At 50.8% G+C, this 23535-nt stretch overlaps 2 protein-coding genes across 7 annotated transcripts in view; both read right to left on the minus strand.

Moving 5' to 3' along the window:
- The window catches only part of Gnas (GNAS complex locus), a 62062-nt gene extending 40007 nt beyond the window's left edge, over positions 1 to 22055 (minus strand). For 4 of the 6 annotated variants that reach the window (XM_055595975.1, XM_055595974.1, XM_055595973.1 and 1 more), the window contains exon 1: positions 8217 to 10458. In XM_055595975.1, coding sequence (XP_055451950.1) covers positions 8217 to 10443 — 2227 coding nt within the window. In that variant the 5' untranslated portion in view covers positions 10444 to 10458. Of the gene's footprint in view, positions 1 to 7927; positions 7997 to 8216; positions 10459 to 21992 lie in introns of those variants that run through there. The other 2 variants (XM_055595980.1, XM_055595979.1) reach the window with 2 other exon arrangements.
- LOC129668170 (neuroendocrine secretory protein 55-like) lies at positions 22035 to 23211 on the minus strand. The gene is made up of 2 exons (XM_055595983.1): positions 23021 to 23211; positions 22035 to 22929 (listed from the first exon to the last, which is right to left on the minus strand). Exon 2 carries the CDS (start codon positions 22854 to 22856, stop codon positions 22035 to 22037), a length of 822 nt encoding a protein of 273 aa, XP_055451958.1. The 5' UTR covers positions 22857 to 22929; positions 23021 to 23211.
- Positions 23212 to 23535: the final 324 nt, after the last annotated feature.

Below are 23535 nucleotides of genomic sequence, written 5' to 3' on the forward strand. Positions count from 1 at the left end.
TGTGTATGTGTGCATGTGAGTGTATATGTATGTGTGTATGTGTGCATTTATATGTATGTGTGTGTACATATGCATGTATGTGTGTATATGTGCATGTATGTGTGTGTGAGTGTGTGTATGGGCATGTGTATGTGTGCGTGTATGTGTGTGTATGTGTGTGTGTGTTGATAGTAGTGGGGCATCTGTGTGTGATGGTGAGGGTAATAGGATGTTGGGCTGGTAGCAGTGGGTGTGTGTACATGTGTAGCGACAGCGGGCGGTGGTCATGCATGGTAGGGGGTTGTGGATGTGTAGAAAGTGTGCTGATGTCTGCTGTTTTTAGTAGTAGCAGTTGTGTGTGTGTGTAGTGGGGCATCTGTGTGTGATGGTAGCAGGATGTTGTGCTGGTAGTGGTGGGGTGTGTGTATGTGTGTTTTTGTGTGCTCGTGTGCATGTGTGGTGGGGCATGTGTGTGTATGATGTCAGATGCCAAAGATGCTGGGAACATCCTACGGTGCATAAAAGAGGTCCCAGCCCCTGACAGGAGTTAGCTTGGAAGACCCTCTGTTAATAGATCCCCTTTAAATATTCCTAAAATGTTATCACATAGCTAAAAACGGGAAGCCACAGCTTAAAATATGAATAATGTGCTCTGACTAAACTTTGGGGGCCCCTGTGGGTCTCATCTTTGGGGTGGGGGGCAACAAGAAGGTAAAGCAGGACCCTTACCACCTCTCTGGCTTTCCCTGTTGTCTCTCACTAAATGTGTAGAACCCTTTTTTCTGCCTTATACTGTCTCACCATCTAGTGGCCACCTGAAATATCAACCCGTGTTTACTGTCTCCGGGCTTTTCTAAAGCCCACCACTGAAAAGCTCTTATGTGAGGGGACAGTGGGCAGGAGGCCCCTGCATGACACATGTGACTTTATTGATAAGCTTCTTAAGTATAAACGAGGCCCAGTAGAGCCATTCAGAGTGCAACTGCAAAAGGAATTAAGACGTACACTTCCCACACATGCTAAAAAACAACAATAGCACCAACAGAGAACAAATTAAAGGATTAATTACAAATCAACTTTTCCTTTCTTAAGAAGAAGCCCTTTGAGCTTTGGTCCTAGCCTTTGGACACTCAGGGGTGGCCACAGGTGGAAGATGGTGCTGTTTGAGAGAATGAATTTGAAGGCTCCCAGGCACCTATGTTTTTCCCCAGTGACACCATCTACTCTTGACACTTTATCCTTTAGGGAGTGAGGGGAAATCGTTTTTTGTTTTGCTTGGTGCTGATGAGACCAGTAAGCTGCTTTTACTGCTTTAGAAGCTGGGGTTCAGCCTGAGGGATGGGTCTCAGAAGCACGGGGGCCTCAACTTGGCTGCCAGGTAAGCTACAGGACACTGCCCTTATTTCCTTTGCAGCTCCGGGGTCCTGGACTCATCTCGGTGCCTAGCTTCAGGTTTTGTGTGTCATTGTGACCATTGCTGTTGACATTTGTTTAAAGAAAATCCAGCCTTACCTGGACTTACCTGGGTGCAGGGTACCTGTAAGAATGTCATTATAGTTGTTTACATTAGTGACCAGTTTGACAAGAGGCAAACTGGTCACATAGGAGAGAGGAGAGAGGTAGTAAGAACTTTTGACAGAAGGGACAAGACAGTCAAAGAGCCAACAACTCAGAAGAGAGGCTCCAGCTGGCCATGCTGGTGTCCTGTCAGAGGTCACATTCCCTTAGCGGTGGCAGCGAGCAAGCTCGACCGTGACACCCCGAGAAGGTAGCTGCAGAAGCTTTTCCCTTCCTGTTATCATAGAATTAGATGAAGTTGCAAAGTACTTGCTCTGTAACCCCCAACAAAATGTGTGTTAACAGTGTCAGAAACACCGCCCAACACTCACATTAAGTTTTAAATCAGATAATAATTTATATTGCTTTTATACCTCTCTCCTCATCCCAAGTTAAATCATTAAACTTTAGTAAGGTCCTTTGTTTGAGCTTGGTGGGTGGGACCCTTCAGGTCAAAGTATTCCTGAGCTCTCACAAGTCCGTCTGTAATGCAATTTGGGATTTTTACCTCTAAGTACAACAGAAGCACACTTCCTTAGTTTTCGTTCCTCTGTCACAGATCACTTGCCTGCTGTTCCTCCTTGATTACAGCTTCTCGTGTGGCACATGCAAAATAACTCTAACTTCAAAGGTGTGTGTCTCATGTCAGAGACCAAAGCATTCTGTGTCCCCTCAAGCCTGTGATGGTTGGCAATAATTGAAAAGTTAACATTGGGGGGTGGGGGTGGGCGGAGGTCCTTACCTCTTCTCGTGGTCTTTTCCTCTTCCACTGCCACCGGCTGGTCTGCCTTATCCGAGATCTGGTTGTTGGAAGGGAAACTAAAAACACTTTGTTTTGCAGGTAAAATGGCCACAGTCAGACCCCCGAGCTAAGTAACGATACTGAACTAACGTATACATAGGTAGCTAAGAACAGGAAGGGGAGAGGAGGGATAAGCAAGAGTGACAGATGATATTTGTTCAGGATGGGGAGGAAAAAAAAGTGACTTCTCAGGCTTTTTCTTCTTCTTCTGCCAAATTACCATATAATATTAAATTTGGCAAGGTGTCATTTGTCTATTGCTTAAGTTCGCTTGTGTTTACAAACCCTGTACAAAGAGTGAACTATGAAAGGTAGAAGCCGGAAGTATAGGATGCCCAGGGCTTAAGTTAAGAGTCTCTTATGGAGAATATCTAAGAAGTAAAACCTCACTTGGAATAAGGAAAGAGAAAAAAAAGAAGTTATAAACTCAACCTTTGGGAAATCTCACATGTGAAACACTAGATCATAGCCAATAAAAAGCTTCATCCAGGATCTGGCTCTCCTCTTAGGGAATTAAGAAGGAAAAAAAAGTCCTCGTCTTTGACTCTTCTGGCAGCTTGCATCCGAGACTGCCCACAAGTATCCTAAAGCTGCCCAAAGGCTCCAAAGATTGTTCTGAAATTCCAAAAGGAAAGCCAGATCCGTCTTCGATCATGGGTCAGGGGTCCATAGGTCAGCGCAGGAATGTGCTGGGGACAAAGGGCACATTGCATCCAGGGTACTAAAGAACTCAAGGTAGGTGTTGCTGGGATGCCCAGCTGGTGACTGCGACTGCCCTGGGCTTACTCTCTCCTCTCTTTGGCCCTGTTGTTTCTGTTTGGAAAACTTCTACTACTCTTTCTGTGAAGTTTTATTTTAAAATAGGCAAGAAAACATACTAATTTTAATTTCATTAAATCCCTGGGAGGAAGAAAGGGGCATTTAACCTGTGTCACAGGTATAAAAAAAAAAAATAAAATAAAAGTTCAGAAAACTAATTTCTGTTTGCTATTTGTGCCATCTCCTGGAAGACAAAGAGGCATTTGAAAAGCTATCATTTTTGCTAGGAAGGGGATGAGCACATTTTATTTGAAGGGATAATTGATTCTAAAAAAGAAAGGGGTATGCTTAGAGTTGAGAGTTTCAATTTTAATCAGTTAGGCTATCTTCTCTTTAAATTTTTTAAAATATAACTTTCCTGCATCAAAAGAAAACAATAAATGCTTTTCACAACTATGCGTGAATACTTGTTGAGTGAAAAAGAATGGGACTCAGCTGTGCACTAAAAATAAGGATTTCATTAAAAAGACCAGGAAGAGAAAAATTACTTGGGGCTTTGTAATCCTTTAGCCAGAAATCTCTATACTCTAGCATTGCCCATTCAGGAATGTGTACACAAAAGCAATTGCATTGTTATTACTAATTATCATTAATTATGCATAATTAATTATCATTGATATCAATTATTGGTTATTATTAATTAACTAATAATGATTGCTGTTGTTGTTGTTACTAGTGTTGATGTTACAAGCTTGAGCTCTGCTAAAGAAAACTATTGGGAGATTTTTATTTTTTTCAGAAGAGGTACCAAGGGAAACCTACATTATTAAAAAAAAAAAAGAAAGAAAAGGAAAAAAAAAACTTGTTATAGCTTGTGTGTGTGTGTGTGTGTGTGTGTGTGTGTGTGTGTGGTGGGGGAGGATGAAGTGAAGCAAATGTGGATATGAAGCTTCACAGCAATGGTTTTCCCCAAATGGGCAGCTTATATTTCATGTTGGCTTGGTAGACATTCACAGTCAGTGATCTGTCAGGAGCTGGCTAGAATTCAGAAAGCAGGAGATTCGTAGACACCTGTCATTTCACAAGGGATTTTAAGATCACAGAGAACACTCACAACAATCATGCTATCAGCTTTGAGAAAGCAATATGGAATGTTTCTCATGGGCTTGATGAGCGCTACTACCTCAGATTTGGAGGCCTGGGTCCTTCACATACTTACCTCGCAAACCTTGAGGAAAAAAAAAAAGTCCCTAGCATTTAATTTCTGTGGTTTGAGTGGATATGCTTATGAAATGGGGTGTTGAAGTTCTTTCATTGCCCAGAACTGCTGCAAAGGATTGATGCGAATAGACAAAATATTTTTTTAAATGCAAAACTCAATTAGAACATGTCACCATTATCATCAGTAGCCACTGACAACATTGAGAGCGTTGAGGTTTTGCCACCAACTTCAAGTCAGGAAGGGATGTATAGGCTGACGTGATACCATTCCCTATGCTTCATACCACATTCTCAAGGTAGAGCGTGTCAGCCAGTTAAAAATAACATTCCCCATTTAGAAAAGAAAAATGTTTCTGAGAGAAATCAAAAACCTTTAAAGGGCCTCTGAAAAACATGGATGTTATCGGGAGGCAGGAGGCAGAGCTCTCTCTCTCTCTGTGAAAATCTGGGTTGGGGGGGCAGGCAATAAGCTATGCCCTCCCCACTGCACCAAACAGTTCAGCGGAGACATTTTGAATTTTGAAAAAAAAAAAAAAAGGGCTGAATTAAAAAAAAAAAAAAAAAGCTTCGCACGATGAGATGCAGTGCAGTACTGTACCACTTGGCAGCCAAATAAATTACTATATAATTAATTGTGATGTGCTATAGAAATACGGTGTCATTATAGTGGTCATATTACACATAGTAATTTACCTAAACAATTGTAAAAAAGGCAGGAGATACTAAAAAATTCTGATCCAGTAGCCTCCTTGAGGTTTTAAACCAAGGAAAATACCCAAATGAAGCTTTGAGAAGGGGAAAAAAAAAAAAAAAAGAAGAAGAAAAGGCTAACCCACAGAATTATTTTAAGGTAACAGAAACATAGAAACAGTCTGTGATTAATTATGCTAAAAAGCCTCAGCTCTCTAGACATTATAGAATTTTTATTAAATTATTATCTTTCTACTTTCCTATCTATCATCTATCTTTAAAAATATTCCCAGCCGTATAATGTTTGGGCAATAGAAACAGAGTATGCACACAGAAAAATCCTTTTTTTTTTTAAAGCAACCAGATGAATCTGCGTATGACAGATGTTAAAGGATGGTCATTTGATCTGCATTTTCAGGGGATCAGAAGGCAAAGATATCTTGTTTACCATAATAGGGTTAGACAGTTAGTAAAAAGTCTCATAAATTTAAGTAAATCCTTTCCTACTATTTCTCCCTCTCACCAATCAATAATAAGGACCCAGATACAATCCTTCTCTTGTTGTTTCAGCAAAATGGAAACCAGCCCGGTGAGAAACTGCAGCCTGCTTTGACAGACAGCTCTGCTGCAGTCTCACGAAGCAGGGATGGCCATCTTACAAGCTCAGGCAAGGCCTAGGCCAAGGCTGAGCAGCCTGCATTCTGGGTAATACTGCATCCAAAAGAGTAGCGTGACTGACATCCAGAAAGGGCAGGCAGGCCAGTACCAGGGTACCCCAACAAATGTGCTTTTGTTTTGGTTAATTACCCCCTCTAGAAAAACAAACAAACAAACAAACAAATAATCTAAGGGAAATAAGGAAATCATCTACTATTCTAAAAGAAGCTGGCCCCAAACATGGAGTTTGTGGCAGAGAGCTGCATTAATGGACAGCGTAAGACTCCAGCTCCTTCTCCCTGCATTGGGGGCGGGGGCTAGAAAGAAGACCCAAGCAGTGGTGCCTGAGACTGCTTTAATGAAAGCTTCGATTCTCAAATGAGACAACCGAGGACACAGAATGGAAGGGATACGTCTGCTCTGCCAGCCTGCATTCAGATGTGCACAGTCACTTGGGCCTTCTATCTGCAGACATTTGTGGCCGTACCCTTCCAGCCCCAACTCACAGGTCAGCTTCCCAGAGTATGGAAATGGGCCTGCAGTGAAACCGGAGCCTTGTCACGTAAGGTACTACACTGTTCATGTAGTAGGGACGTTTGAAATTTACAGCTACTTCCCTTTTCTATGTGTTTGATTCAGTGATAGCAGCATTTCCCCCGGTAGGCATGAATAAAATGACCACCCTTCTAAAATATGGTATGTGGGAGGTACATCACAACAGCACAGGCATGTCATCGATGTCTTTAATAAACACGATCACAGGTTATCAAATGTCCAACAGACAGACGTAGCACAGCCCCAGAAACTGTGATCCTGAGATCCCTTGACAGGTCTTAGAGAATAAAATAAATTAATTGTGGAGAATTGACTCGTGAAGATTTTATTTAAGCCATAGATCCAGACCATTGTTAATTGCTGCTTTGATTAATCTGGCAAGAATGAATGAATGCCTCAGGTTGGAGAAAAGTATGAGGGGTGAGGGGCTCTGGCTGTGGAATGAGGGGAGGGGCCTTAGGGGAGGGAGAAGACATGGAGAGCTGGGGAGTGGGTTGAACAGAGGAGGGGGGAAGATGGGGACCTCCAGAGGTGCCCATCTGGCTGCCATAACATTTCTCTCATCCTAAAACCTTTATTTTTTTTCATCCCAAACTGATTTACTGAAGATCTTACCTTCGATCTTCCTTCCCCCAGCTAAAGCTGCTTGAAAAAAACTCATATGCAAAGATTTACATAGTTCACAAGTAATATTTCCAGCTCCCCATGCATTGTCCACGCATTCAGTATGCAGTCAGAGTATTTATTTTTTTTATTTTAATTATATAATTAAAATACAAAGGGGAAGTTGCTCTCCCAACACAATTCCCAACCTTCTTAAGCTAGGCCCCTCCTACCACAGGCTGTAACAATGTAAGTGATTGGCTTACCTAGGGCTCTTCGCTAAGAAGAAAATTATTTTTATATGTATATATATTTTTTATTTATTTGAACCCTGCCACGCCCACCCCCTAGGAAACCAACCCAGTGTTTTGAATGTGGCCTTGCCAACGGGGCTAACTATACCCCCCCTCCTGCCTCCCTCTCTCCTCCCCCCCCAAGGTGGGCCCAGTATGTGTGTGTGTGCAGAATACAAAATACAGACGTTGCGAACAACCCCAAAGCCCCAGATACCTGAGTGTCTGGTTTTTCAGCCGTTAAGGCAGGAGGGTTTGACGTGAGGGTTTGAAGTGAGGAAATGCTTAACGCAAAGGGAAAAAGAGAGAGAAACACACAGGGAAAAAGGTTATGGAGGCCCGCGGCTGCGGCCCCACTCCCCCCAGCCAACAGCCCAGCCGATTACCCAGGATGCCCCGCCACCTTTTTTTTTTTTTCTTGCGCGTTTTCCCTCTGCTCGCTGCAGAGAGTCCGCGCACAGGTTTTTACAGAGTGTGCCAATACGGAAAGTTTTGCTCGCGCCATGGCGCAAATCACAAGACAGCCCATTTCAGAGTACGAATACACAATCGGCGGGTACACTGAAGGTGCCAGGGATGGAAACTGGGACACACTGAGCATGTCATGCACAGGCGAACACAGAAAATGGACACCAACACACACCAACAACAAGCTGTCTGAGTCGAAGCAGCCGTGCCAGGCGAGGCGGGGGCGCGCACCCCGATGGCCCTAGCCCACCGCGGTCACGAACAATTAAGCCGGGGGAGCCCCGAAGGGCCCACCCCAGCCGTTCCTGGCTCACCTCACGCCCCCGCCTGTCCAGCCTACTACGATCGCTGGCGCTGGCGCTGGCCTCCGGCCGGTAACGACCCTCAGTGTCGCTCGGCACCACTTTTCTCCCTGGAGGGCATATACTTCGGCCACCCGAACCCTCGAAAACTCCCCTCTTTCCCCCCCCCCCTCCCAGGGCATAGTTGGGGTCCCTCCCTGGAACTTCTAACAGGGTATCAGGACCCCCTCCGCCCACGGGCAAGGCCCAAGCCCCACCGGAAGGCCCTGCCACCCCCTCCCCGGGCGCCCGGGAGGCCCTACTGCCCAGGGGCAGAAGCTGCGTCGTTACCTAGAAGCAGCAGGCGGTGTGTACACATGTAGTCCATCTTCTCCTCCTCCAGTTGCTTGTCGATGAGCTTGCTGCGTTTCTTGTCTGCGCGCTTCTGCTCTCGCATCTCAATGGCTTCTTTGCGCATCTGTTTGCGCCTCTCCTCCATGAGCTCCTGGGCCCTCCGGGGGCTGAGGGATCGTGAGCGGGTCTCGGAGAGACCGAAGCAGCTTCCGAAGGTTCTGGCGAAGAACTTGCGGACTGGGTTGCACCCGACCGAGTGGCTCCTCCGGGGCTGGCCGGGGCGGCGGTTGCGCCGCAGAAGCCACTGGAAGCAGCCGGTGGCCCCTTCTTCCGACTCATCGCTAGAGGAGTCGATCTCGCAGATGACGGACGACGCCTCCTCGTACCTGCAGCAGCTTCGGCCACGTTCGTACTTGTCAGGCCAGGCAGCCGGGCGCGGAGCAGGCCGCGGAGTAGGCGGCTCAGCAACCTGGATCTCTGGGCTGGGGGGTCTAAGATGGGCTCGGCTTGGGGCAGCAGAGGCTGACCGGCCGGCAGCGACTGCCCGGGCGGCAGAGGCTGCGCGGGCGGCGGCAGCTGCGCGGGCAGGAAGGGATGCCCGGGCGGCGGGAGTAGCAGAGAGTGACCTGGCTCCCCAGACCAGAGGACCTGCATAGGCTGCCCTAGCGGCAGCTGCCCTAGCGGAGGCTGGCATCGCTGGGGCACCGGGGGCTGCCCGGGCGGCAGGCTCCGCCGGGGTGGCAGAGACTGCCGCGGCCGCGGGCTCCACCTGGGTGACGGGGGCTGCCCCGGAGGCAGGCTCGGCCTTGGTGGCAGGGACTGCCTCGGAGGCTGGCTCGGCGGCGGCTGGCTCTCCGGCGCCTTCGGGCTCGGCAGGGGCGGCTGGGGCGACGGCCGGGGCTGCACCTCCGTCAGGCTCTGCTCGGATGGCCAGGGCTGCTCCGACTTCTTCAGGTTCGGTCGGGAGATCCGCGGGTGCCGCTGGGGCTGGAGGAGCTCCTCCGGCGTCAGGCTCGGTGGCGACGGCTTGGGCAGCGGGGGCTGGCCCGGCATCCATGGCTCCTGGCTGCGCGGAGCCTCCGTCCCCTGGCTCCGGAGAGGGGACTTTTCCTTCCACCGCAGCTGCGGTGGCAAGGCTTCCTTCCATCTCGGCTGCTTCTCGCTCAACTGGGGGTCTCTCTGCGCGCTCGCTCTTATCTGGGGCTCCAGAGACTTCGATGGGCGGGCCATCACTTGCGATTGGGGGGCCGTCCATATTGACAGCGGTGTCGTCGCCGACCCCAATGGAGGCTCTGCCAATCTCCAGCAGGGGTCTGGAGATCTCCAACGGGGGGATGTCGCAGGCGAAGTTGGGCGCAGCTCTGACAGCCTCGCCGAATGGTCTGCCAATGGCGCCTTGGACCCAGAGGGGAGGCGCGTTCTCGGCGGGAGCGAGGCAGAGCGCACTCGGGACCGCGGCTGTCGGGAACTCGCCGCCAGGGCGGATTGGCGGGATGAGTCGCGGGAGCCCCGGGGGTGGGCTATCGCTCCCAGATCCTTCTCCGTCCAACCCGTACGGCACGGATTCTTCAGGTGGAGGGCTGTAGTCGTCTCGGAGGCCAGCGTTTTCAGATCTGAGGTTCCCGGGCTCCGCGGCAAAACCTCCGGCGGCCCCTTCCTCTGGACCTCCTGGAGCAAGGTCCGGGCCGCGCAGGGGAGGCGGGGCCCAGTCTCCCCGGGCAGGCTCATTGAACTCAAATGGCATAGCTTCTTCCGGTGGGGGGCTGTAGGCTCCCAGGCTCGGGTTGGGACCACCGGGGGTCCCGGGCTCCAAAAGCGCTGGATTGAAGGCTTGGGGGCCCGATGGGGTCCCAGATGTTCTAGGCTGCCCCAGGGTGGGCCAGAAATCTCCGAGGCTGGGCTGTTGGGTGTCGAATGGCATGGCTTCCTCCGGAGGTGGGCTGTAGTCTCCACCCACTCGGACTTCCTCGAAGGCCTGACCGAGGCTCTGGAGGTCAGATCTGGAGACCTCAGGGGGTCCAGGGACCTCAAGGCCAGCCTCGTCGGCGATGGGCTCATTGTCGGACGGTTCGGTCTCCATTTCTTCGGCTGGGCCAGGCCCAGCACCGGCGGCAGCTGCCCCTGCGGCCTCCAGAGGTTCCTGCTCGGGCTGCTCCCCGACCTCAGGGGGGATATCGTGTTGTCCTGACATATTATTGCCGTGGAGGCGGTTGCGCACGCCCATAACACGGTGGCGGTTTTTCAAAATAAGTTTGGGGCTCCGTAAGACGGAGCACCCAGCCAAACTAGGGTGAAAAAAATTATTTTAAAAAAATTTTAAAGTTTTAGCTGGAAAGTTCTCCAGCCTCAGTTTCCAAGCTTTGAAAGGATAGGTGCTCAGGGCCTAGGACCCAAGACCACGGCAGAAGCAACTCATTTCTTGCTGGTGGAACCTGGCACCTTCCTAGTTCCGCTTATCCCTTCAGGCTCCGGTCAGCCAGGCATGCGCGGGCCTTTCCTGCTCCCTCTTCTTACTTTGTCCAACTTTAGCTCCGCCTTCTTGGCATGCCGGAGCGTGCCGATTCGTCTCGAAAATCGTGAGAAAAACTCTTTCTCTGCCGCCAGAGGACGCCGGTCTCAGTCTGAGCCGGCTCCGGGAGCTGGCTGCCAGCGCCGACAGCTCCCGACTTTGGGTAAGGGGGCTGGTGCGCGCAGGCCTCTCAGGGACGTTCGCCTCCTTCCTCTTCTCTCCCGGACTGACTCTGAGTCTCTCTTCCTCGCTTTTTCCCTGGCCAGAGAGAGAGCGCGAGCTCTCCTGCGTTGCTGGGACACGTGACGCAAGACGTGGGCATTGGTCTGTTAGAATACAGGCTCTGAAATCCTCCCTCCCCATCTGATTCTTCTCGAGGGGAGGAGGGACTGCAGGAGGGCTTTATCACCCCAGATTACCCCAGTATGCGGCGAACCCCTTATCCGAAGACCCCAGACTCCGGCAATCATTCAGCTTTTATTCAGTTCCAAGTCGGGAAAAGGGAGTCTTTAAGATACAAGGAAAGGGATAGAGGAGCGTAACGAAAATGCGACAGGTGGTCGTGAGCCCACCGGAAGGGTCGCGAGGGGGCGAGGGGGGGCAGGGGGGGGGGGGGGCAAAGGGGCGAGGGTCTGCCGAATGCAAACACGCAATTTGGTTTTTTGGTTGTTTTTGTTTTTTTTTTTTAACAATGCTCGGGGGTCGTTTTTTTTTTTTTTTAATTGTCGCCTCTTGGATGTTTTTCTCGGCTGTTTGCGGGGGACGGCTCCGGCAAATCCCTTTTCTGTGCCCCGTCCTCACTCTACTTAGAGGGTCTCGGCGGTGGCCTAGCGTGACGCAGTCGGCGATCGCCCTGTTTAGGTAGTGACGCAGTAGAATTTAGGGTCTCGGAGAGCACTGCGGAAAAACACGCGAAGCCCCCTTAGGCGGTCCCCACGGTCGCTGCTGCCGCGCAGACGGGGGAGGGAGCCCGGGGCTTACCGGAAGACCCCTACGTAGCTGGGGGGTCCTCACCCTTCGGCCTCCCGGGGAAGGGTGTAAGGGGGTTGGGGATGCGGGTGACGGCTCCTTTAGGGTAATCTGAAAGACTAGAAAAGCCGATACGTACTTAGCCCACCGACCCCACCGTGCCGCGGCGGCAACGGCTGCCGAGACCCGCGACTTCCGGCCGCCGGCGACCGCCGCCGTTTCAGCAATCGGTTCCCCTAAGCCCCCTCTAGCCCCCTTTTCCCTCGGTCGTGAGCACCCGAGAGCGGCTGCTATACTCTGAGCTGCAACAGTCCAGCCAGGCGGCCTTCAGCGCGGCCACAAAGCCCGCGGCCGGGAGCCAGGCTGGGCGCCCCTTGCGGAGCCGCGGGGGGCTCAGGGCTGCAGGAGATAAACAGCCGCATTGCCCAGTGGGCTCCGGAAATGTATCACAAAATACCCTAGGTCTGGGCTACGCAGGGGCATTACGGGCTTTTAGTTTTTCTGGGGTTTCTGTTTTGTTTCCTTTGCCGCTTTCAGAGCCTAGAACCGCGGCACGCGGGCACGCGCACTCACACTGCTGTCATTTTGTCCGCAGGTGACGGCGACGGCCGCGAGGCATTGTCTTTGGCTGCAGTGCAGCTAGGCAGTGAGGCAGGTGGTTGTCTGGCCTGCAGGACCCTGAGGGGAGAGAAGGTGGAGGCATACGGGGTCGGCTGCGGCAATCATGCACCAAGCAGATGGCTGTATTGAAAGACACACGCGTGTGTACCGCGGCAAGCACTGATTTTCTGAAGTCTAACATGTCCCTCTCCCACTGCAGGCTCAGCACACGGCAGCCCCCTGGCCTGCAGCGTCCACGTGGTCGCCCAGAGTAAAAGAAAGCACACAAAGCGGACCCCTAGCGAACGCCTGGGACCTCCCGAAGGCGTGTCACCTCAGCTCTACGGCGCGACGCGCTTCATGCCGGACACTTTGAACTTTGGTCCAAAGTTTGGCCAACTACCCCCACGCAAAATGGCGAAAACAATTTGAACACATACTGAATGGTCCAACTGGGTCTCAACTACCAACCCACTCCCCTCCGACCCCAGCTTCAGGTCAGCTATTGGGCTGGGGTCACGCCAATCAAGGATGCCTGGCGAATGAGCAGGGGGCTTCAGACCGGAAACCGGATATGGGTGGGAGGTCCATTAGGGGGCGCCGCGTTGGAACGCCCAAAGAGGTTGTGCTTTCTGGGTCGGTGGGAAGCGGTTGGCGGGCGGGTGTATGGCGGCCAGGCCTAGAAGGCCACGGTAAGCCGCGTGTGCCTTGGGGGGTCAATCTTTTTGATGCCCCAAATCGCCAAGGCCAGGTGGGAAAGTCGGGGGTTCCCATGAACCATCCCTTGGGTTCATGATGGCGGTAGGCTAACCCCCTTCACAGAGAAGGCCACCGCTGAAACACCGCGGAGAGAGGCTTTTCTAGGGCCTGGAGGTGGTGAGCCAGGCCCATGGAGAGAGAGCTTACTGCTCCGATGCAGACGAGCAGTACAAGATGGACAGAGTTCATTTCCCAGGGATGCTGAACCCTGCACAAGGTGGAAGGTCAGTAGACGCCGAGGTTGGAAACCCAAGAAGACCGCCACGCGGATTCCTGGGCTCTCCAGGCCTCGCACACCCATCCCCAAAGCACCATTCATCAAAAAAAATGGGCTCAGGTTCTCTTTGTTCAGACATTCTAGCATCTGTGGGAATCCTTTGTTCCACGTTCTTTCTTATATCCTGCTTCTCTGGCAGGGAGAAACATCCAGAGCATGCCAGTCTCCTTGCGAAAGAGCAGAATGGCATGGAAATGGGGAAAAAAAGGCCTCCAATAGGAGAGGTTGCAAAGACCGGATGGAGAAAATGGCGCCTCGAATGGGTCTCCATAGAAAGATGTCTTGACTATGAATAGAAGGGGCGGGGCAGGGCGGGCACACCTTCACCTAGCTGGAACAAAGAGGCCCACAAAAGGAAGAGTAGGGCCTGGCCGCGTTAACGATCGGACACCTTTGCTTCTGTGGAAGCAGTGGGAAGAAGGGGGGAAAATGGATGTGCTTTCTGAGGAGTCCATGGAGCATCCGGGCTATTTTGGCAGGAAGTGAAGAAGAGGAAATGGATTAGATGGTGAAAGGTGTGTTTTTCTTCCCCCTTTGCGGATGAAGATTTGCGTCCAGTTTTTAGAAAAGGCAGAACCAATATGGAGGGTGGTTCCGATAGAGGGAACAAAGAAAGGGTTGTTCACAATGAAGCTGCAGCTGCGGAAGCCCCTAAAGGAGAGACCCAGACACCCAAAAAAAAAAAAAAAAAAGAAGACTTAAGATGGGTTCCAGAGGCCTCCTGGGAGCTGTGTTAGACAGGTTACAAAAAGCGGAAGAGCCAAAGACTAGGACCTGGTTGTGGACACTAGGAATTGCACAGAGAAGTCAGGGATGGGGCCGGTGTGGAGGTAGAGTTTTTTATTTCAGACATGGCGATTTGAAAGGAAGATGGACGGTTTTGGGAGATTTTTACAACCTATTTCTGGGAAGGAAAGGTCTGACGTTTAAGAGAAGAGTAGAAAGCAAAAATTTAAATTGGCAAATCAACCTTCCTAGGATTTGAGATTACTGAATCAGATAAAATTTCTCCAGTGGAGGGATATATCTGGTGAGGACAGTTGAAGAGAGAAAAAGGAAGGTAGCAGATGGAGAGGTGGAAGCAGCCCCTGCCTGCACTATGGCTTCTCAGCCTGTGCGCTGGTGGCTTGGACTGGGTAGTCTTTTTTGCTGTGGTGACTGTCCTGTGTATGGCAAGATAGGATATGGCTTCCCTGACCTGTGCCTGCTGGATGCAAGTAACATCCCTTTGGTTGTAATAATATAAATGCTCTCATGTTTTGTCCAAATATCCTCTGGGGTATTAAAAAAAAAATTATCCCCATTTGAAAAAGCTAAGAAAGAGCCCTTATGTTGACTAAAAATTAAAGGTAAATTCTTTAAAGGTAAATTCATACTAGGAGAACCAGAGCCCCACACTTAACCCTGACTATCCCCCTGCCCCCTGTGCTCTCATTTTCTATAGTGACTGAGCAAGTCAGTTGGATGAATATGGAGCGAAGTGCTGAGGCTCTGCTGTACAACAGCAGCAAAGCTCACGAGGGCCCTGCAGAGGAGCCAGAGTTTTAGAAGCCGATCAGCATAAAAGATAACTGGATGGCCTGGCCAAAGGACTTGGGGAGCCCAGAATGGTAAGAGCTTGAGGTGATCAAGCATGCAGGTTGACTGGGAATCACCCTGATGGGTTGGACTGTCTAGTGAGCCTGTTTGGTTTGTGGATCTTGCTAGCTTAACACGTGTCTGATGTGGATTCGAAGGGTCAGTGTTGAGCGTTGCTGAGTACCTTGTCTGGAGCCTCACCCTGCTAGGAGTGAGGTTTCTAAATGTCCCGTTATAACTGTACACTAGCAAAAGCTTTTTATTCCTCGCCTCTTATTTATGCGTGTGCTTAAGTTTGTGTGTGTGCTTGTGTGCATGTATGTGTGCTCAAGCATGTGTATACCCATCTGGAGGTCAGAAGACAACTTACAGGAGCTGATTCCACCGTGTGGGTTCAATGAATCAAGTACCTTTGCCAGCTTATCCCGCTCACCAGCTCACTAGCAAAGGATATTAACTGTTTTTCCTATTCTAGTTGACTTTGTAATAGGGGAGGAGGTAAATGTTTAGAGGTATGAGTAAGAACAGGGAAGGCAAGTCGGCTCTAAGGCATGAAGCGATGGAAGGAGGAAGTCAAGGCAGTAAGGCAAATGCCCAAAGAAGGCTAAATAGGTGTGAAGGACAAAAGCTAAGCTTGAGGTCTTGACCCCATTCTCATGAGTAATGTGTAAGAGCAAAACGCGATAGGGAGATGGTATGTCAATTGGGGAACAGGATTTGTTGTGTAAGAAAGGAATGCTAAGCATCACTACGTTTCCACTGGCCCCTGCTTTTCTGAGGAAAGCCAGCCTATGCTCGGAGCAGTTGGTCCAGATGCCCAAGCGAGAAATATTGGAAGTAACAGCAACTGGAAAGGAGTTAGCTGCTGACTCTCCCACAGTTTCACTGTCACCTGAAAAGGCATGGTTCCACTTTTGTAAGATCCGGGTTCCTAGTGGTTGTTTTCTAATCAACAATTGTGTTTGTACCTTTTTTTTTTTTTTTAACTGCCAAAAGTCCAAGGACCATGCAGATATCAAGTAGCTGCTTCTCAACTTGATTTATCCTTGTAACCACAAAAGAGAAAGCCAAGTAGAAAAGGCCCCTTGGGAGGAAGAGAGGGTAGAGAGAGCAAGAGGAACTGAACAGAAGCCAGGAAAAGCAAGACCATTGGCAGTAAGGTTCTTTTTGGTTTGTGGTTTGGGGGAAGGGGCAGCCTGGTGGGAATCCTTCTCTGCACATAGTTCATATGTGTGCTATTATTTTGCAAGCAAAGGAAACAGAGAAAGAGAAGATAGAATAAGAATTCAGGCAACCACTAAGTCTCTCAGCCTCCCAGTGACAAAGGTTTTCTGAGTGCTTCCCTGAGTAGCAATAAGACTTTGAAGCTGTTCAATTAATTACTGTTCAATTAAGACTGCTGCAGCCATCCCCCCCTCCCTGCCACCATCTCTGCCAGCCTTGGCCAGTGGAGGCAGCAGCAGCTTACTGCTGTCTGCAGAAGGGGCTTGTGTGGGTGGCCTGCATCAGGCAAATGCTAATTAAAGGAAAGATGCCCTAACAGATAGAGCAAGCTAGGGACTGATGCAGGTCTCATGTTAGGGGGTGAGATGATGTTTATGAATACAGCTGGGCAGCTCTGGATGAAAAGCCCTAAGAATTCAGGCCCCTCACTCAGGCTTGTTAGCAGTGCTCCATCTCAATGGGTTCTTTGTAGCAGGGTCACCACATTGTGCCTTAGCTGACCATGCTCCTGCCACTTGTGCCTGCACACACTGTGCTATGGTTTTCCTGTGCAGAACAGCTGAGGATGCTACATACCAGGGAAGGCTGCTAGCAGGGGTGGGGGTGGAAGGAGTGGCATGTGGGATCCCGGAAGGTGGGTTTGGTTTTAGTGGAAAGGCTATTTAAGATTTCTGTAACTCAGGGTGGAAATTCCAGGCACCCTGGGGGCTTCTGGGGCCTGAATGCTATTTGAATTTAAGGGGAATGGTGTATTTCACCTTCTCATACAACCTCAATTATCCAAAGCAAATTTTCCTAACGAAGTCTAATTGGAACAGCAACATAAGCCAGGACAGTCAGACAGCTCTTACCTGGAGGAAGGAGAAACCTATCGACTTTGGGTCTGTGCACCTATCCCTCTCAAGTCTGAGAGTGGGAGCCGTAGAGGCTGGCCTTTCTTGAGTCAAAACCCAATGCTTAGGTTTTAAACTGGTAAGTAAGCTTACAAATTTGAAGTATCTGTATGAGAACTCCATTCTGTAGATGAAGTTGAAATTCTGGGGACTGTCAGGGAACAGTGACTTCAAGGGTGACTAATCTGAAAGCCTCATTAGCGGCCATCTTTGGCTATTATAAACACTCCTAACACTGAGGTGACGCCAGCTTCTTGTACCTGGTTTTAACCCCTTTCAGCTTGCCATAGTTGATTGTGCCCTCAACTTTTTTCTTTCTTGTCTCGTAAATGCTTTTGTATACCCATAAAATTTGCTGGCTGGCTTCGCCCCCTCCCCCTTTCCTTCTTGTAGCTCCTGCCTGGCTGCTTCACATCTAGTTCTTTTATTCTCTGTAGTCGCACCCTTTCTGTTGCCCTTGCATTTAAATTACTGCTGCGCTCGTTAACCGTGGGCAGCCACACCCTCTTGCTGACATGTAACATGCTCACCCTAAGATAGGCCCTTAGGAACAACATACAGGCTGTGGCCACACTTGAGGCTGGGGAGGCAGCCTCTCCCTCCCCCTCCTGGTCTCCTCGGGTGTCCTGTCTCTGCTGGCAGAGCCCTATCAACAGGTGATGTGGCTCTGCATTGCAGGCTCTGTTTACTGGGAGGGGAGCAGAGAGGGGACTGCCACAGTAGGGACTGTCCTGCTTCCTGGCTGGGGAGGGGACTCCCTGTCAGGGAGATTTTGAGAAAAACAAACACTAGTAATATTTGACCAAAATTTTAAATGGCTGAAAGGGGTTAAAGCATAAAACAAATGTGATGGTAAGTCATTTAATTTGCAAAGCCAATTTTGTCAAGAAGTATTTGCTTTGTTTGCCCCAGGCAATGGAACCAAATTTGGTGTGTGTGTGTGAGAGAGAGAGAGAGAGAAAATTTAGCTATTACCAGACCTTGCAACATATAAAATGATAATATAAGTACTAAAATTGTGTGGAGACAGGGACCAATAAAGAAATGGCAGGAGAAAAGCACCTGGGAGGGAGTGATAATTAATAGAAAAGTGAAAGACTTGGTTTATCCCAACTATCTCTAAGCCTCCAGGCCATGACGTAACTACGGTTGGCTATTTCTCATTGCTGTTACCTCCCAATGGGTATGGGGCTCTGAAATGTTTGTTCTAGACACTGAGCACAGGGGAAGAATGTAGGAAAAACAACCCCACCGCTCCCAGCATTAGGAATGGCCTCACTCCTCCCCAAGGACAGGACACGGTGACAGGACATGTGGCACACCTGCCCTCTTAGGTCATTGTGCCACGAACTGAAAGGACATTTAACAAACTAATATCAGACCAACACAAAACAGATTTCTTCACAATTGGTGCCTTTTATTTAATCAACATTTGAGACTGAGGAATTTCGTTAGGGCACAGTCCTTAAACCATAAGATCATTTTCAGATAGTGCATTTTAGAAGAAACTGAGGCAGAGAGGTGTGAGGGAAGCCTGAAGCCATTCAACAGGGTGGGTAGAGGCAGCCTGGGCTAACCCCATTTCTTTTGCCTTTTGCCTATGGTTCTGTTGCCCTGTCTGGGTTTGGGAAATAGGCTAATTAGTGCCAAAACCCCACAGCAGGACGTTCCATCCCCCACTGTGGAGCATGGGATTAAAGGTGCAATTTGAGTCTCCCATCTTGTTACTGCGTGTTATGTTAGAGGGAGCTGATATCACTGGCCTCTGTGACTTGGGCCAATATCCTGCTTTCCCCCATACTGTGGTCTCTGCTCAGTTTCCTCCAGAGCTTCCTCTTTCAGGGAGAAATTAAGTAAATCATACATTTTTATTTTTAAAAAAACTTTATTCTTACCAGTATCGATGTTTCAAATTCTTGTTTAACGGAACACAGCTGCTAAAATGGAGGCTAAAGAGTCAAAGGTTGTAAGCAATTCCAAAACAGAAAAGGCGCCAGCCACATAAACAAACAAACACACTTAAGTCAGTTCTAGAGTTTACTTCCTCCCATCTCATCTTCCATTTAAGTTTTGTTGATTAAACATATACATCTGGGTTTTGCCACTATAAGGTACTTGAACATTGCCACATAATTTGAAAGAAATTCACGGATAAGAGCACCCCTCCCCCCAGAAGGAAGGGACGTTTTTCCATTAAGCAGATGATTAATGCATCGAAGAGTCCTAAATCTTGTAGCGCACAGTTTAACTAGCTTTGCCTCCCCAGCCCCCACCCCAGCCCCCAGGCTTTGGTTTTTCCAGGGTTCCTCTCCCTCAGCCAATCTACCTATGTTAAAGGGCAAGCCAGCCAATTCAAATGCTAACCCCAGCTTAGCAGGGTGAGACAAAGGGCCAGTTGGGAATGTTTGAGGACCTGCTAGAAAAGTCCCCGTAAAAGGAAAGTAGCTGAATCCCAGTGAGTGAGAGAAATCTCTGTTTCACAGAAACTGGGCATTGGAAAACATGTTTAGCAGAACCTCGTGGGGGTGGTGGGTGGTGGGTGTTTTCCCAAAGGTGGTACACCTCCAAACGGCTCTCTGAGCTTTTTCACCTGGAGTCAGAGTAGCATTAGGAAGGGGGAAGTGCTGAGGGGGAGGGAGGTCTGAGCTGCAAAAGCGACTGCTGTGACTCAGGTAGACCGTGGAAGATTACTGAGAGACAGCAAAACCCGCGTTCCTATTTGGTTACCCCATGTATGAGCCTTGCTCACCACTCAGACTTGTTGGGTTGTTTTTTTGTTTGTTTGGTTGGTTTGGTTATGTTTTTTCTTTTACTTTCTTTTTTTTTCTTTCTTTTTTCTTTTTCTTTTTTTTTTTTTTTTGCACCGCCCCCTCCCCTGGGGGAGGGGTAAAGCCTGGAATTGTAAACCAAGCTGGCCCTGAGCTCACCGATACCCCTGCCTTTGCTGTAATTAAAAGGCATTGTGCTACTACTCCTGGCTGTAGGCTTCTTTTTAAAAAAGAGCGACGTAGGGGAGGGGGGGCTATAGGGACTGAAGACCTTTTAAATTTTTTATTCATCTCAGCAACAAGGCAGCGTTCTAATTTAGCTAATGATAAACCTAACTGCCGAAAGTGCGTCACTCAGATGACATGCTGAACAGCAGGGCATCTCCACCTGTTAACTAGAAACCTGTTGCTTGGTAAACTCGGGCTACTGATACGTCACTAGACAAAATGGTATCTAACGTCAGGAAAACGTCACCATCATCGTGTATGTTGCCGAGAATTTTAACTACAGAAAGGTACTTAGGCAATTTCACGCCTTCAGCCCCAAAATCCCGCCTCCTTTCCGCCGGCCGGCCGCCGCGTCCTCTTTTACCCATTTGCCAACAAATTGCTTCCCGATGTTGACCAACGACGCAATTAGCCGCAGTGCGCACAGCCCACCCTTACTGAACTTCTGGGGGCTACGGCGCCACCCCAGGGAAGAGGGTAGGTCCTGGAAGGAGACTACGTAATGCGTTCCTTCTAGCACCATTCTCTTAGGCGCGCAGGAGCCCAGCTGTCTTTCATTTCAAGCCCTGAAAATGCTTTTCTTAACCAGATTTCCCAAATCATCCCATCAAAATAACTCAGGCCGCCGCAAGACCAGACGTGCGTACTTAAAAAAAAAAAAAAAAAAAAGGTATTTCCAATAGGTGCGTTTTACTTATGATCAGCCTTTCTACGCAGAGCATTCCAAGGTGTGCTACGTGCTTACTGCGCTTTTGGGGCCAGATCACTGGTGATCTCCCCTCGGGTTACGGATTCCGAATACAGACCCACCCAAGCTGAAGATGGCCAAAAATGGCTGTAACGTGTCCTTCCTGTCCTCTCTCAGTCCTAAGCGCAGGATCCAACATCTTCCCAGCTTAGGAAGTGTCACGATCTTTGGAGACGCCCTGGAAGGTGTCCAAGTGGTAGCCACGACCCCCTTACTCAGCCTATGCCTTGATCTGCTTTACCATTTTGCCCAAGACAACTTAGTAGAGCTCTCATGCCTGCTGTCCTGCCTCTAGGGCCTAGGCGCACGGTCCCCTAGCTCTCCAGACAAGTCGGATCCTCCTAACCAGCTGCGCCAAAAGGTTGGCGATACCCCTATGTGACCTTGTCAGTGCTGCCAACCCGGGTAGCCCATAAAGGCACCCCTAAAGGCTCCTGTACCTGCACTGCGTGCCCTCCAGGCACTATTTATTATCAAGAGACCCCTATCTATGCGAGAAGGTTGGCCTTAGGGCGCACGGGAGAGGCGCGCGCGCTCCTTTTCACGATCTCTGGCCTCCGCGAACCTCCAGAGGTGAGCGGTGTTTGCCAAGACTGCTTGCATGGCGTGGGGGGCACTGGCTGCAGGGTCCTGCGGCCCCAAATTGGCCATGCCGGGGCCCGATTTCCAGGCTCCCGGGCGGGCTGAGCGCACGTGCGACTTAGGCTATGGAGTTCTTCCCCAGTGCCAGCACGCTTACCTTCCGCGCTTTGCAACAGTGTATCTACGGCGGAGCGGCTCTCAGATCGCCAAAGTTGGCACGCGCACCTCTCTCCGTCCAGGAGCCCAGTGGCCCCTAGCTAAACCACTACACCGCTGAAGACTAACCTTTCTAGGAGGTGGGGGACGTAGAAAACAAGCGATTTACTTACCATTGCCGTTTAGGTGTGCGGCTCCAAACTTGGGGCGCGCTCAGATTTCAGTATCACGCACCGGGTGCCAGCTGGGGGACCTCAGGTTGTCTCCAGCGAGGCGCCAGAAAAGCCTCGCCGTCCAACAAACCTTTGGCCTCTCAAGGGCCCCTGGGTGCCCTGGAGAGATTTGAAGAACCCACTTTCCTTTTCTAGGGTTCGTTTGGGGCTGGTTAGTGGACACCGCTCCCTTCCCACCTTACCCCCCAACCTGCCTTTTTCCTCCCAGCGCACTGTCTCAGGCTGCCCAGTTTGGTAAGGGTAACTAACCTTTATCCATGAAAACTAGGAGAATCTGGACGGAGTCACCCATTAGTGACGCCGGATGGGGATGGGCCCCTTTCTGGGAGGGGACTCGGGGGACTGGTCGCGGCGGCGGCGGGCGGGCCTCCTGGTCTTGCAGCGACGGGGCTGCCTCGCCTCCTCGCGCTCCTCTGACTCCTCGGGGTCCCGAGGATCCTCGTCTAAGGGCTCGCGCTGGGGCTCCTCCCCCTCGCTTGCGCTGTCAGGCTCCTGAGTGGTGGGCTGCGCACGGCTTGTGGAGGCGTCGGCGCTCTGCAACTTCAGAGCGTGCAGACGCTGGGTGAGAGACTGGTTGAAGGTGGCGCCCCGGGGACCGCGCTCGTCTTCGGGCTCGGTCTCAGGCTCAGACACAGGCTCGGACTCAAAATCGGTGTCGGTCTCGGTCTCCGTCTCCGTCTCGGTCTCGGACTCGGTCTCAGACTCGGTCTCCGACTCGGTCTCAGTCTCGGTCTCGGTCTCGGTCTCGGTCTCCGACTCGGTCTCGGTCTCGGTCTCGTAGTCGTCCCGGTCGTAGTCTAGGCACTCGGGGCGGGCCAGCGCAGGCCGGGCCACCTCGTGCTCGTGATCAGACTCAGATTCAGGGGACTCGGGGAGTACCTGTGCGACAGCAGCGGCGGCAGCGGCGGAGCGGTGGTGGGCGTTAAGGAAGCTCCGGCGCTGGGCGGCACGCTGCTGGGCGCGGGCGTTGGAAGTGGCTAGGGCGCGGAGGAGAGCGATGGAGCAGGAGAGCCAGAGGAGCGCGGTGGCTGCCCGGCGGCCTATGGGCGGGCACAGGTCGTTGTAATTATGGCGAGCTCGGCGCCACTGCTGAGCCCGGGACCTGCGATCCATTCTCCTAGGTGCTCAGCGAGAAGCCGACTCACCCTCTGGCTCTGCAGAGAGTGGCCCCGCTGCGCAAGGACAGCTAGAGCCGAAAAGGATGAACCTTATGAAGTGAGAAGCTGGGTGCGGAGACCCCAGTCTCACCTCAGGGCGAAAAGAAGGGATGCGCTTACCTTCCGGCCACCACGAACTTTCTAAAGCTCCGCGCCTCAGCTTCCGTCTGTAAGTAAAAGAAAGGGATAGGTAAAGGAGAGAGAAGGGTTGTCTCCTCCAGGCTCCTCTCGCTAAGTCTCAGACTGTGCAGTCTAAGACTCGGAGAGGTGCCTCCGCCGGTCCTCTCTTCTGGGAGAGGATAGAGGAGACTGAGGAGAGATGGGGCAGGGAGGCCCTATAAAGTTGCGCGGACTTCTGCCGGGCATGTGCAGTAGGGAGGTGGGGGGGTGGCGCATAGACCGTGGCGCAGACCCTAGTGGGCCGGCAGGTGGCAGGCGGGAACCTTGTTTGAGAAGATTTCGCCAAAGCATCGAGTGGGGGGGCGGGCGCTGGCGGTTGGCGAGGTCTAGCGAGCGAAGCAAGTAAGAAAGCTACAGGTTAGCGGACTTGGGAGGGCAAGTATAGATTTCCGTAGGGGTCTGTCCCACTCCTCAACTTTCTCTCCATGAGCACAGCCATCAAACGAATGGAAGCC

This window comes from Psammomys obesus, unplaced genomic scaffold (assembly GCF_907164565.1).
Source record: "Psammomys obesus unplaced genomic scaffold, mPsaObe1.curated_primary_1811, whole genome shotgun sequence".
Classification (NCBI taxonomy): Eukaryota; Metazoa; Chordata; class Mammalia; order Rodentia; family Muridae; genus Psammomys; species Psammomys obesus.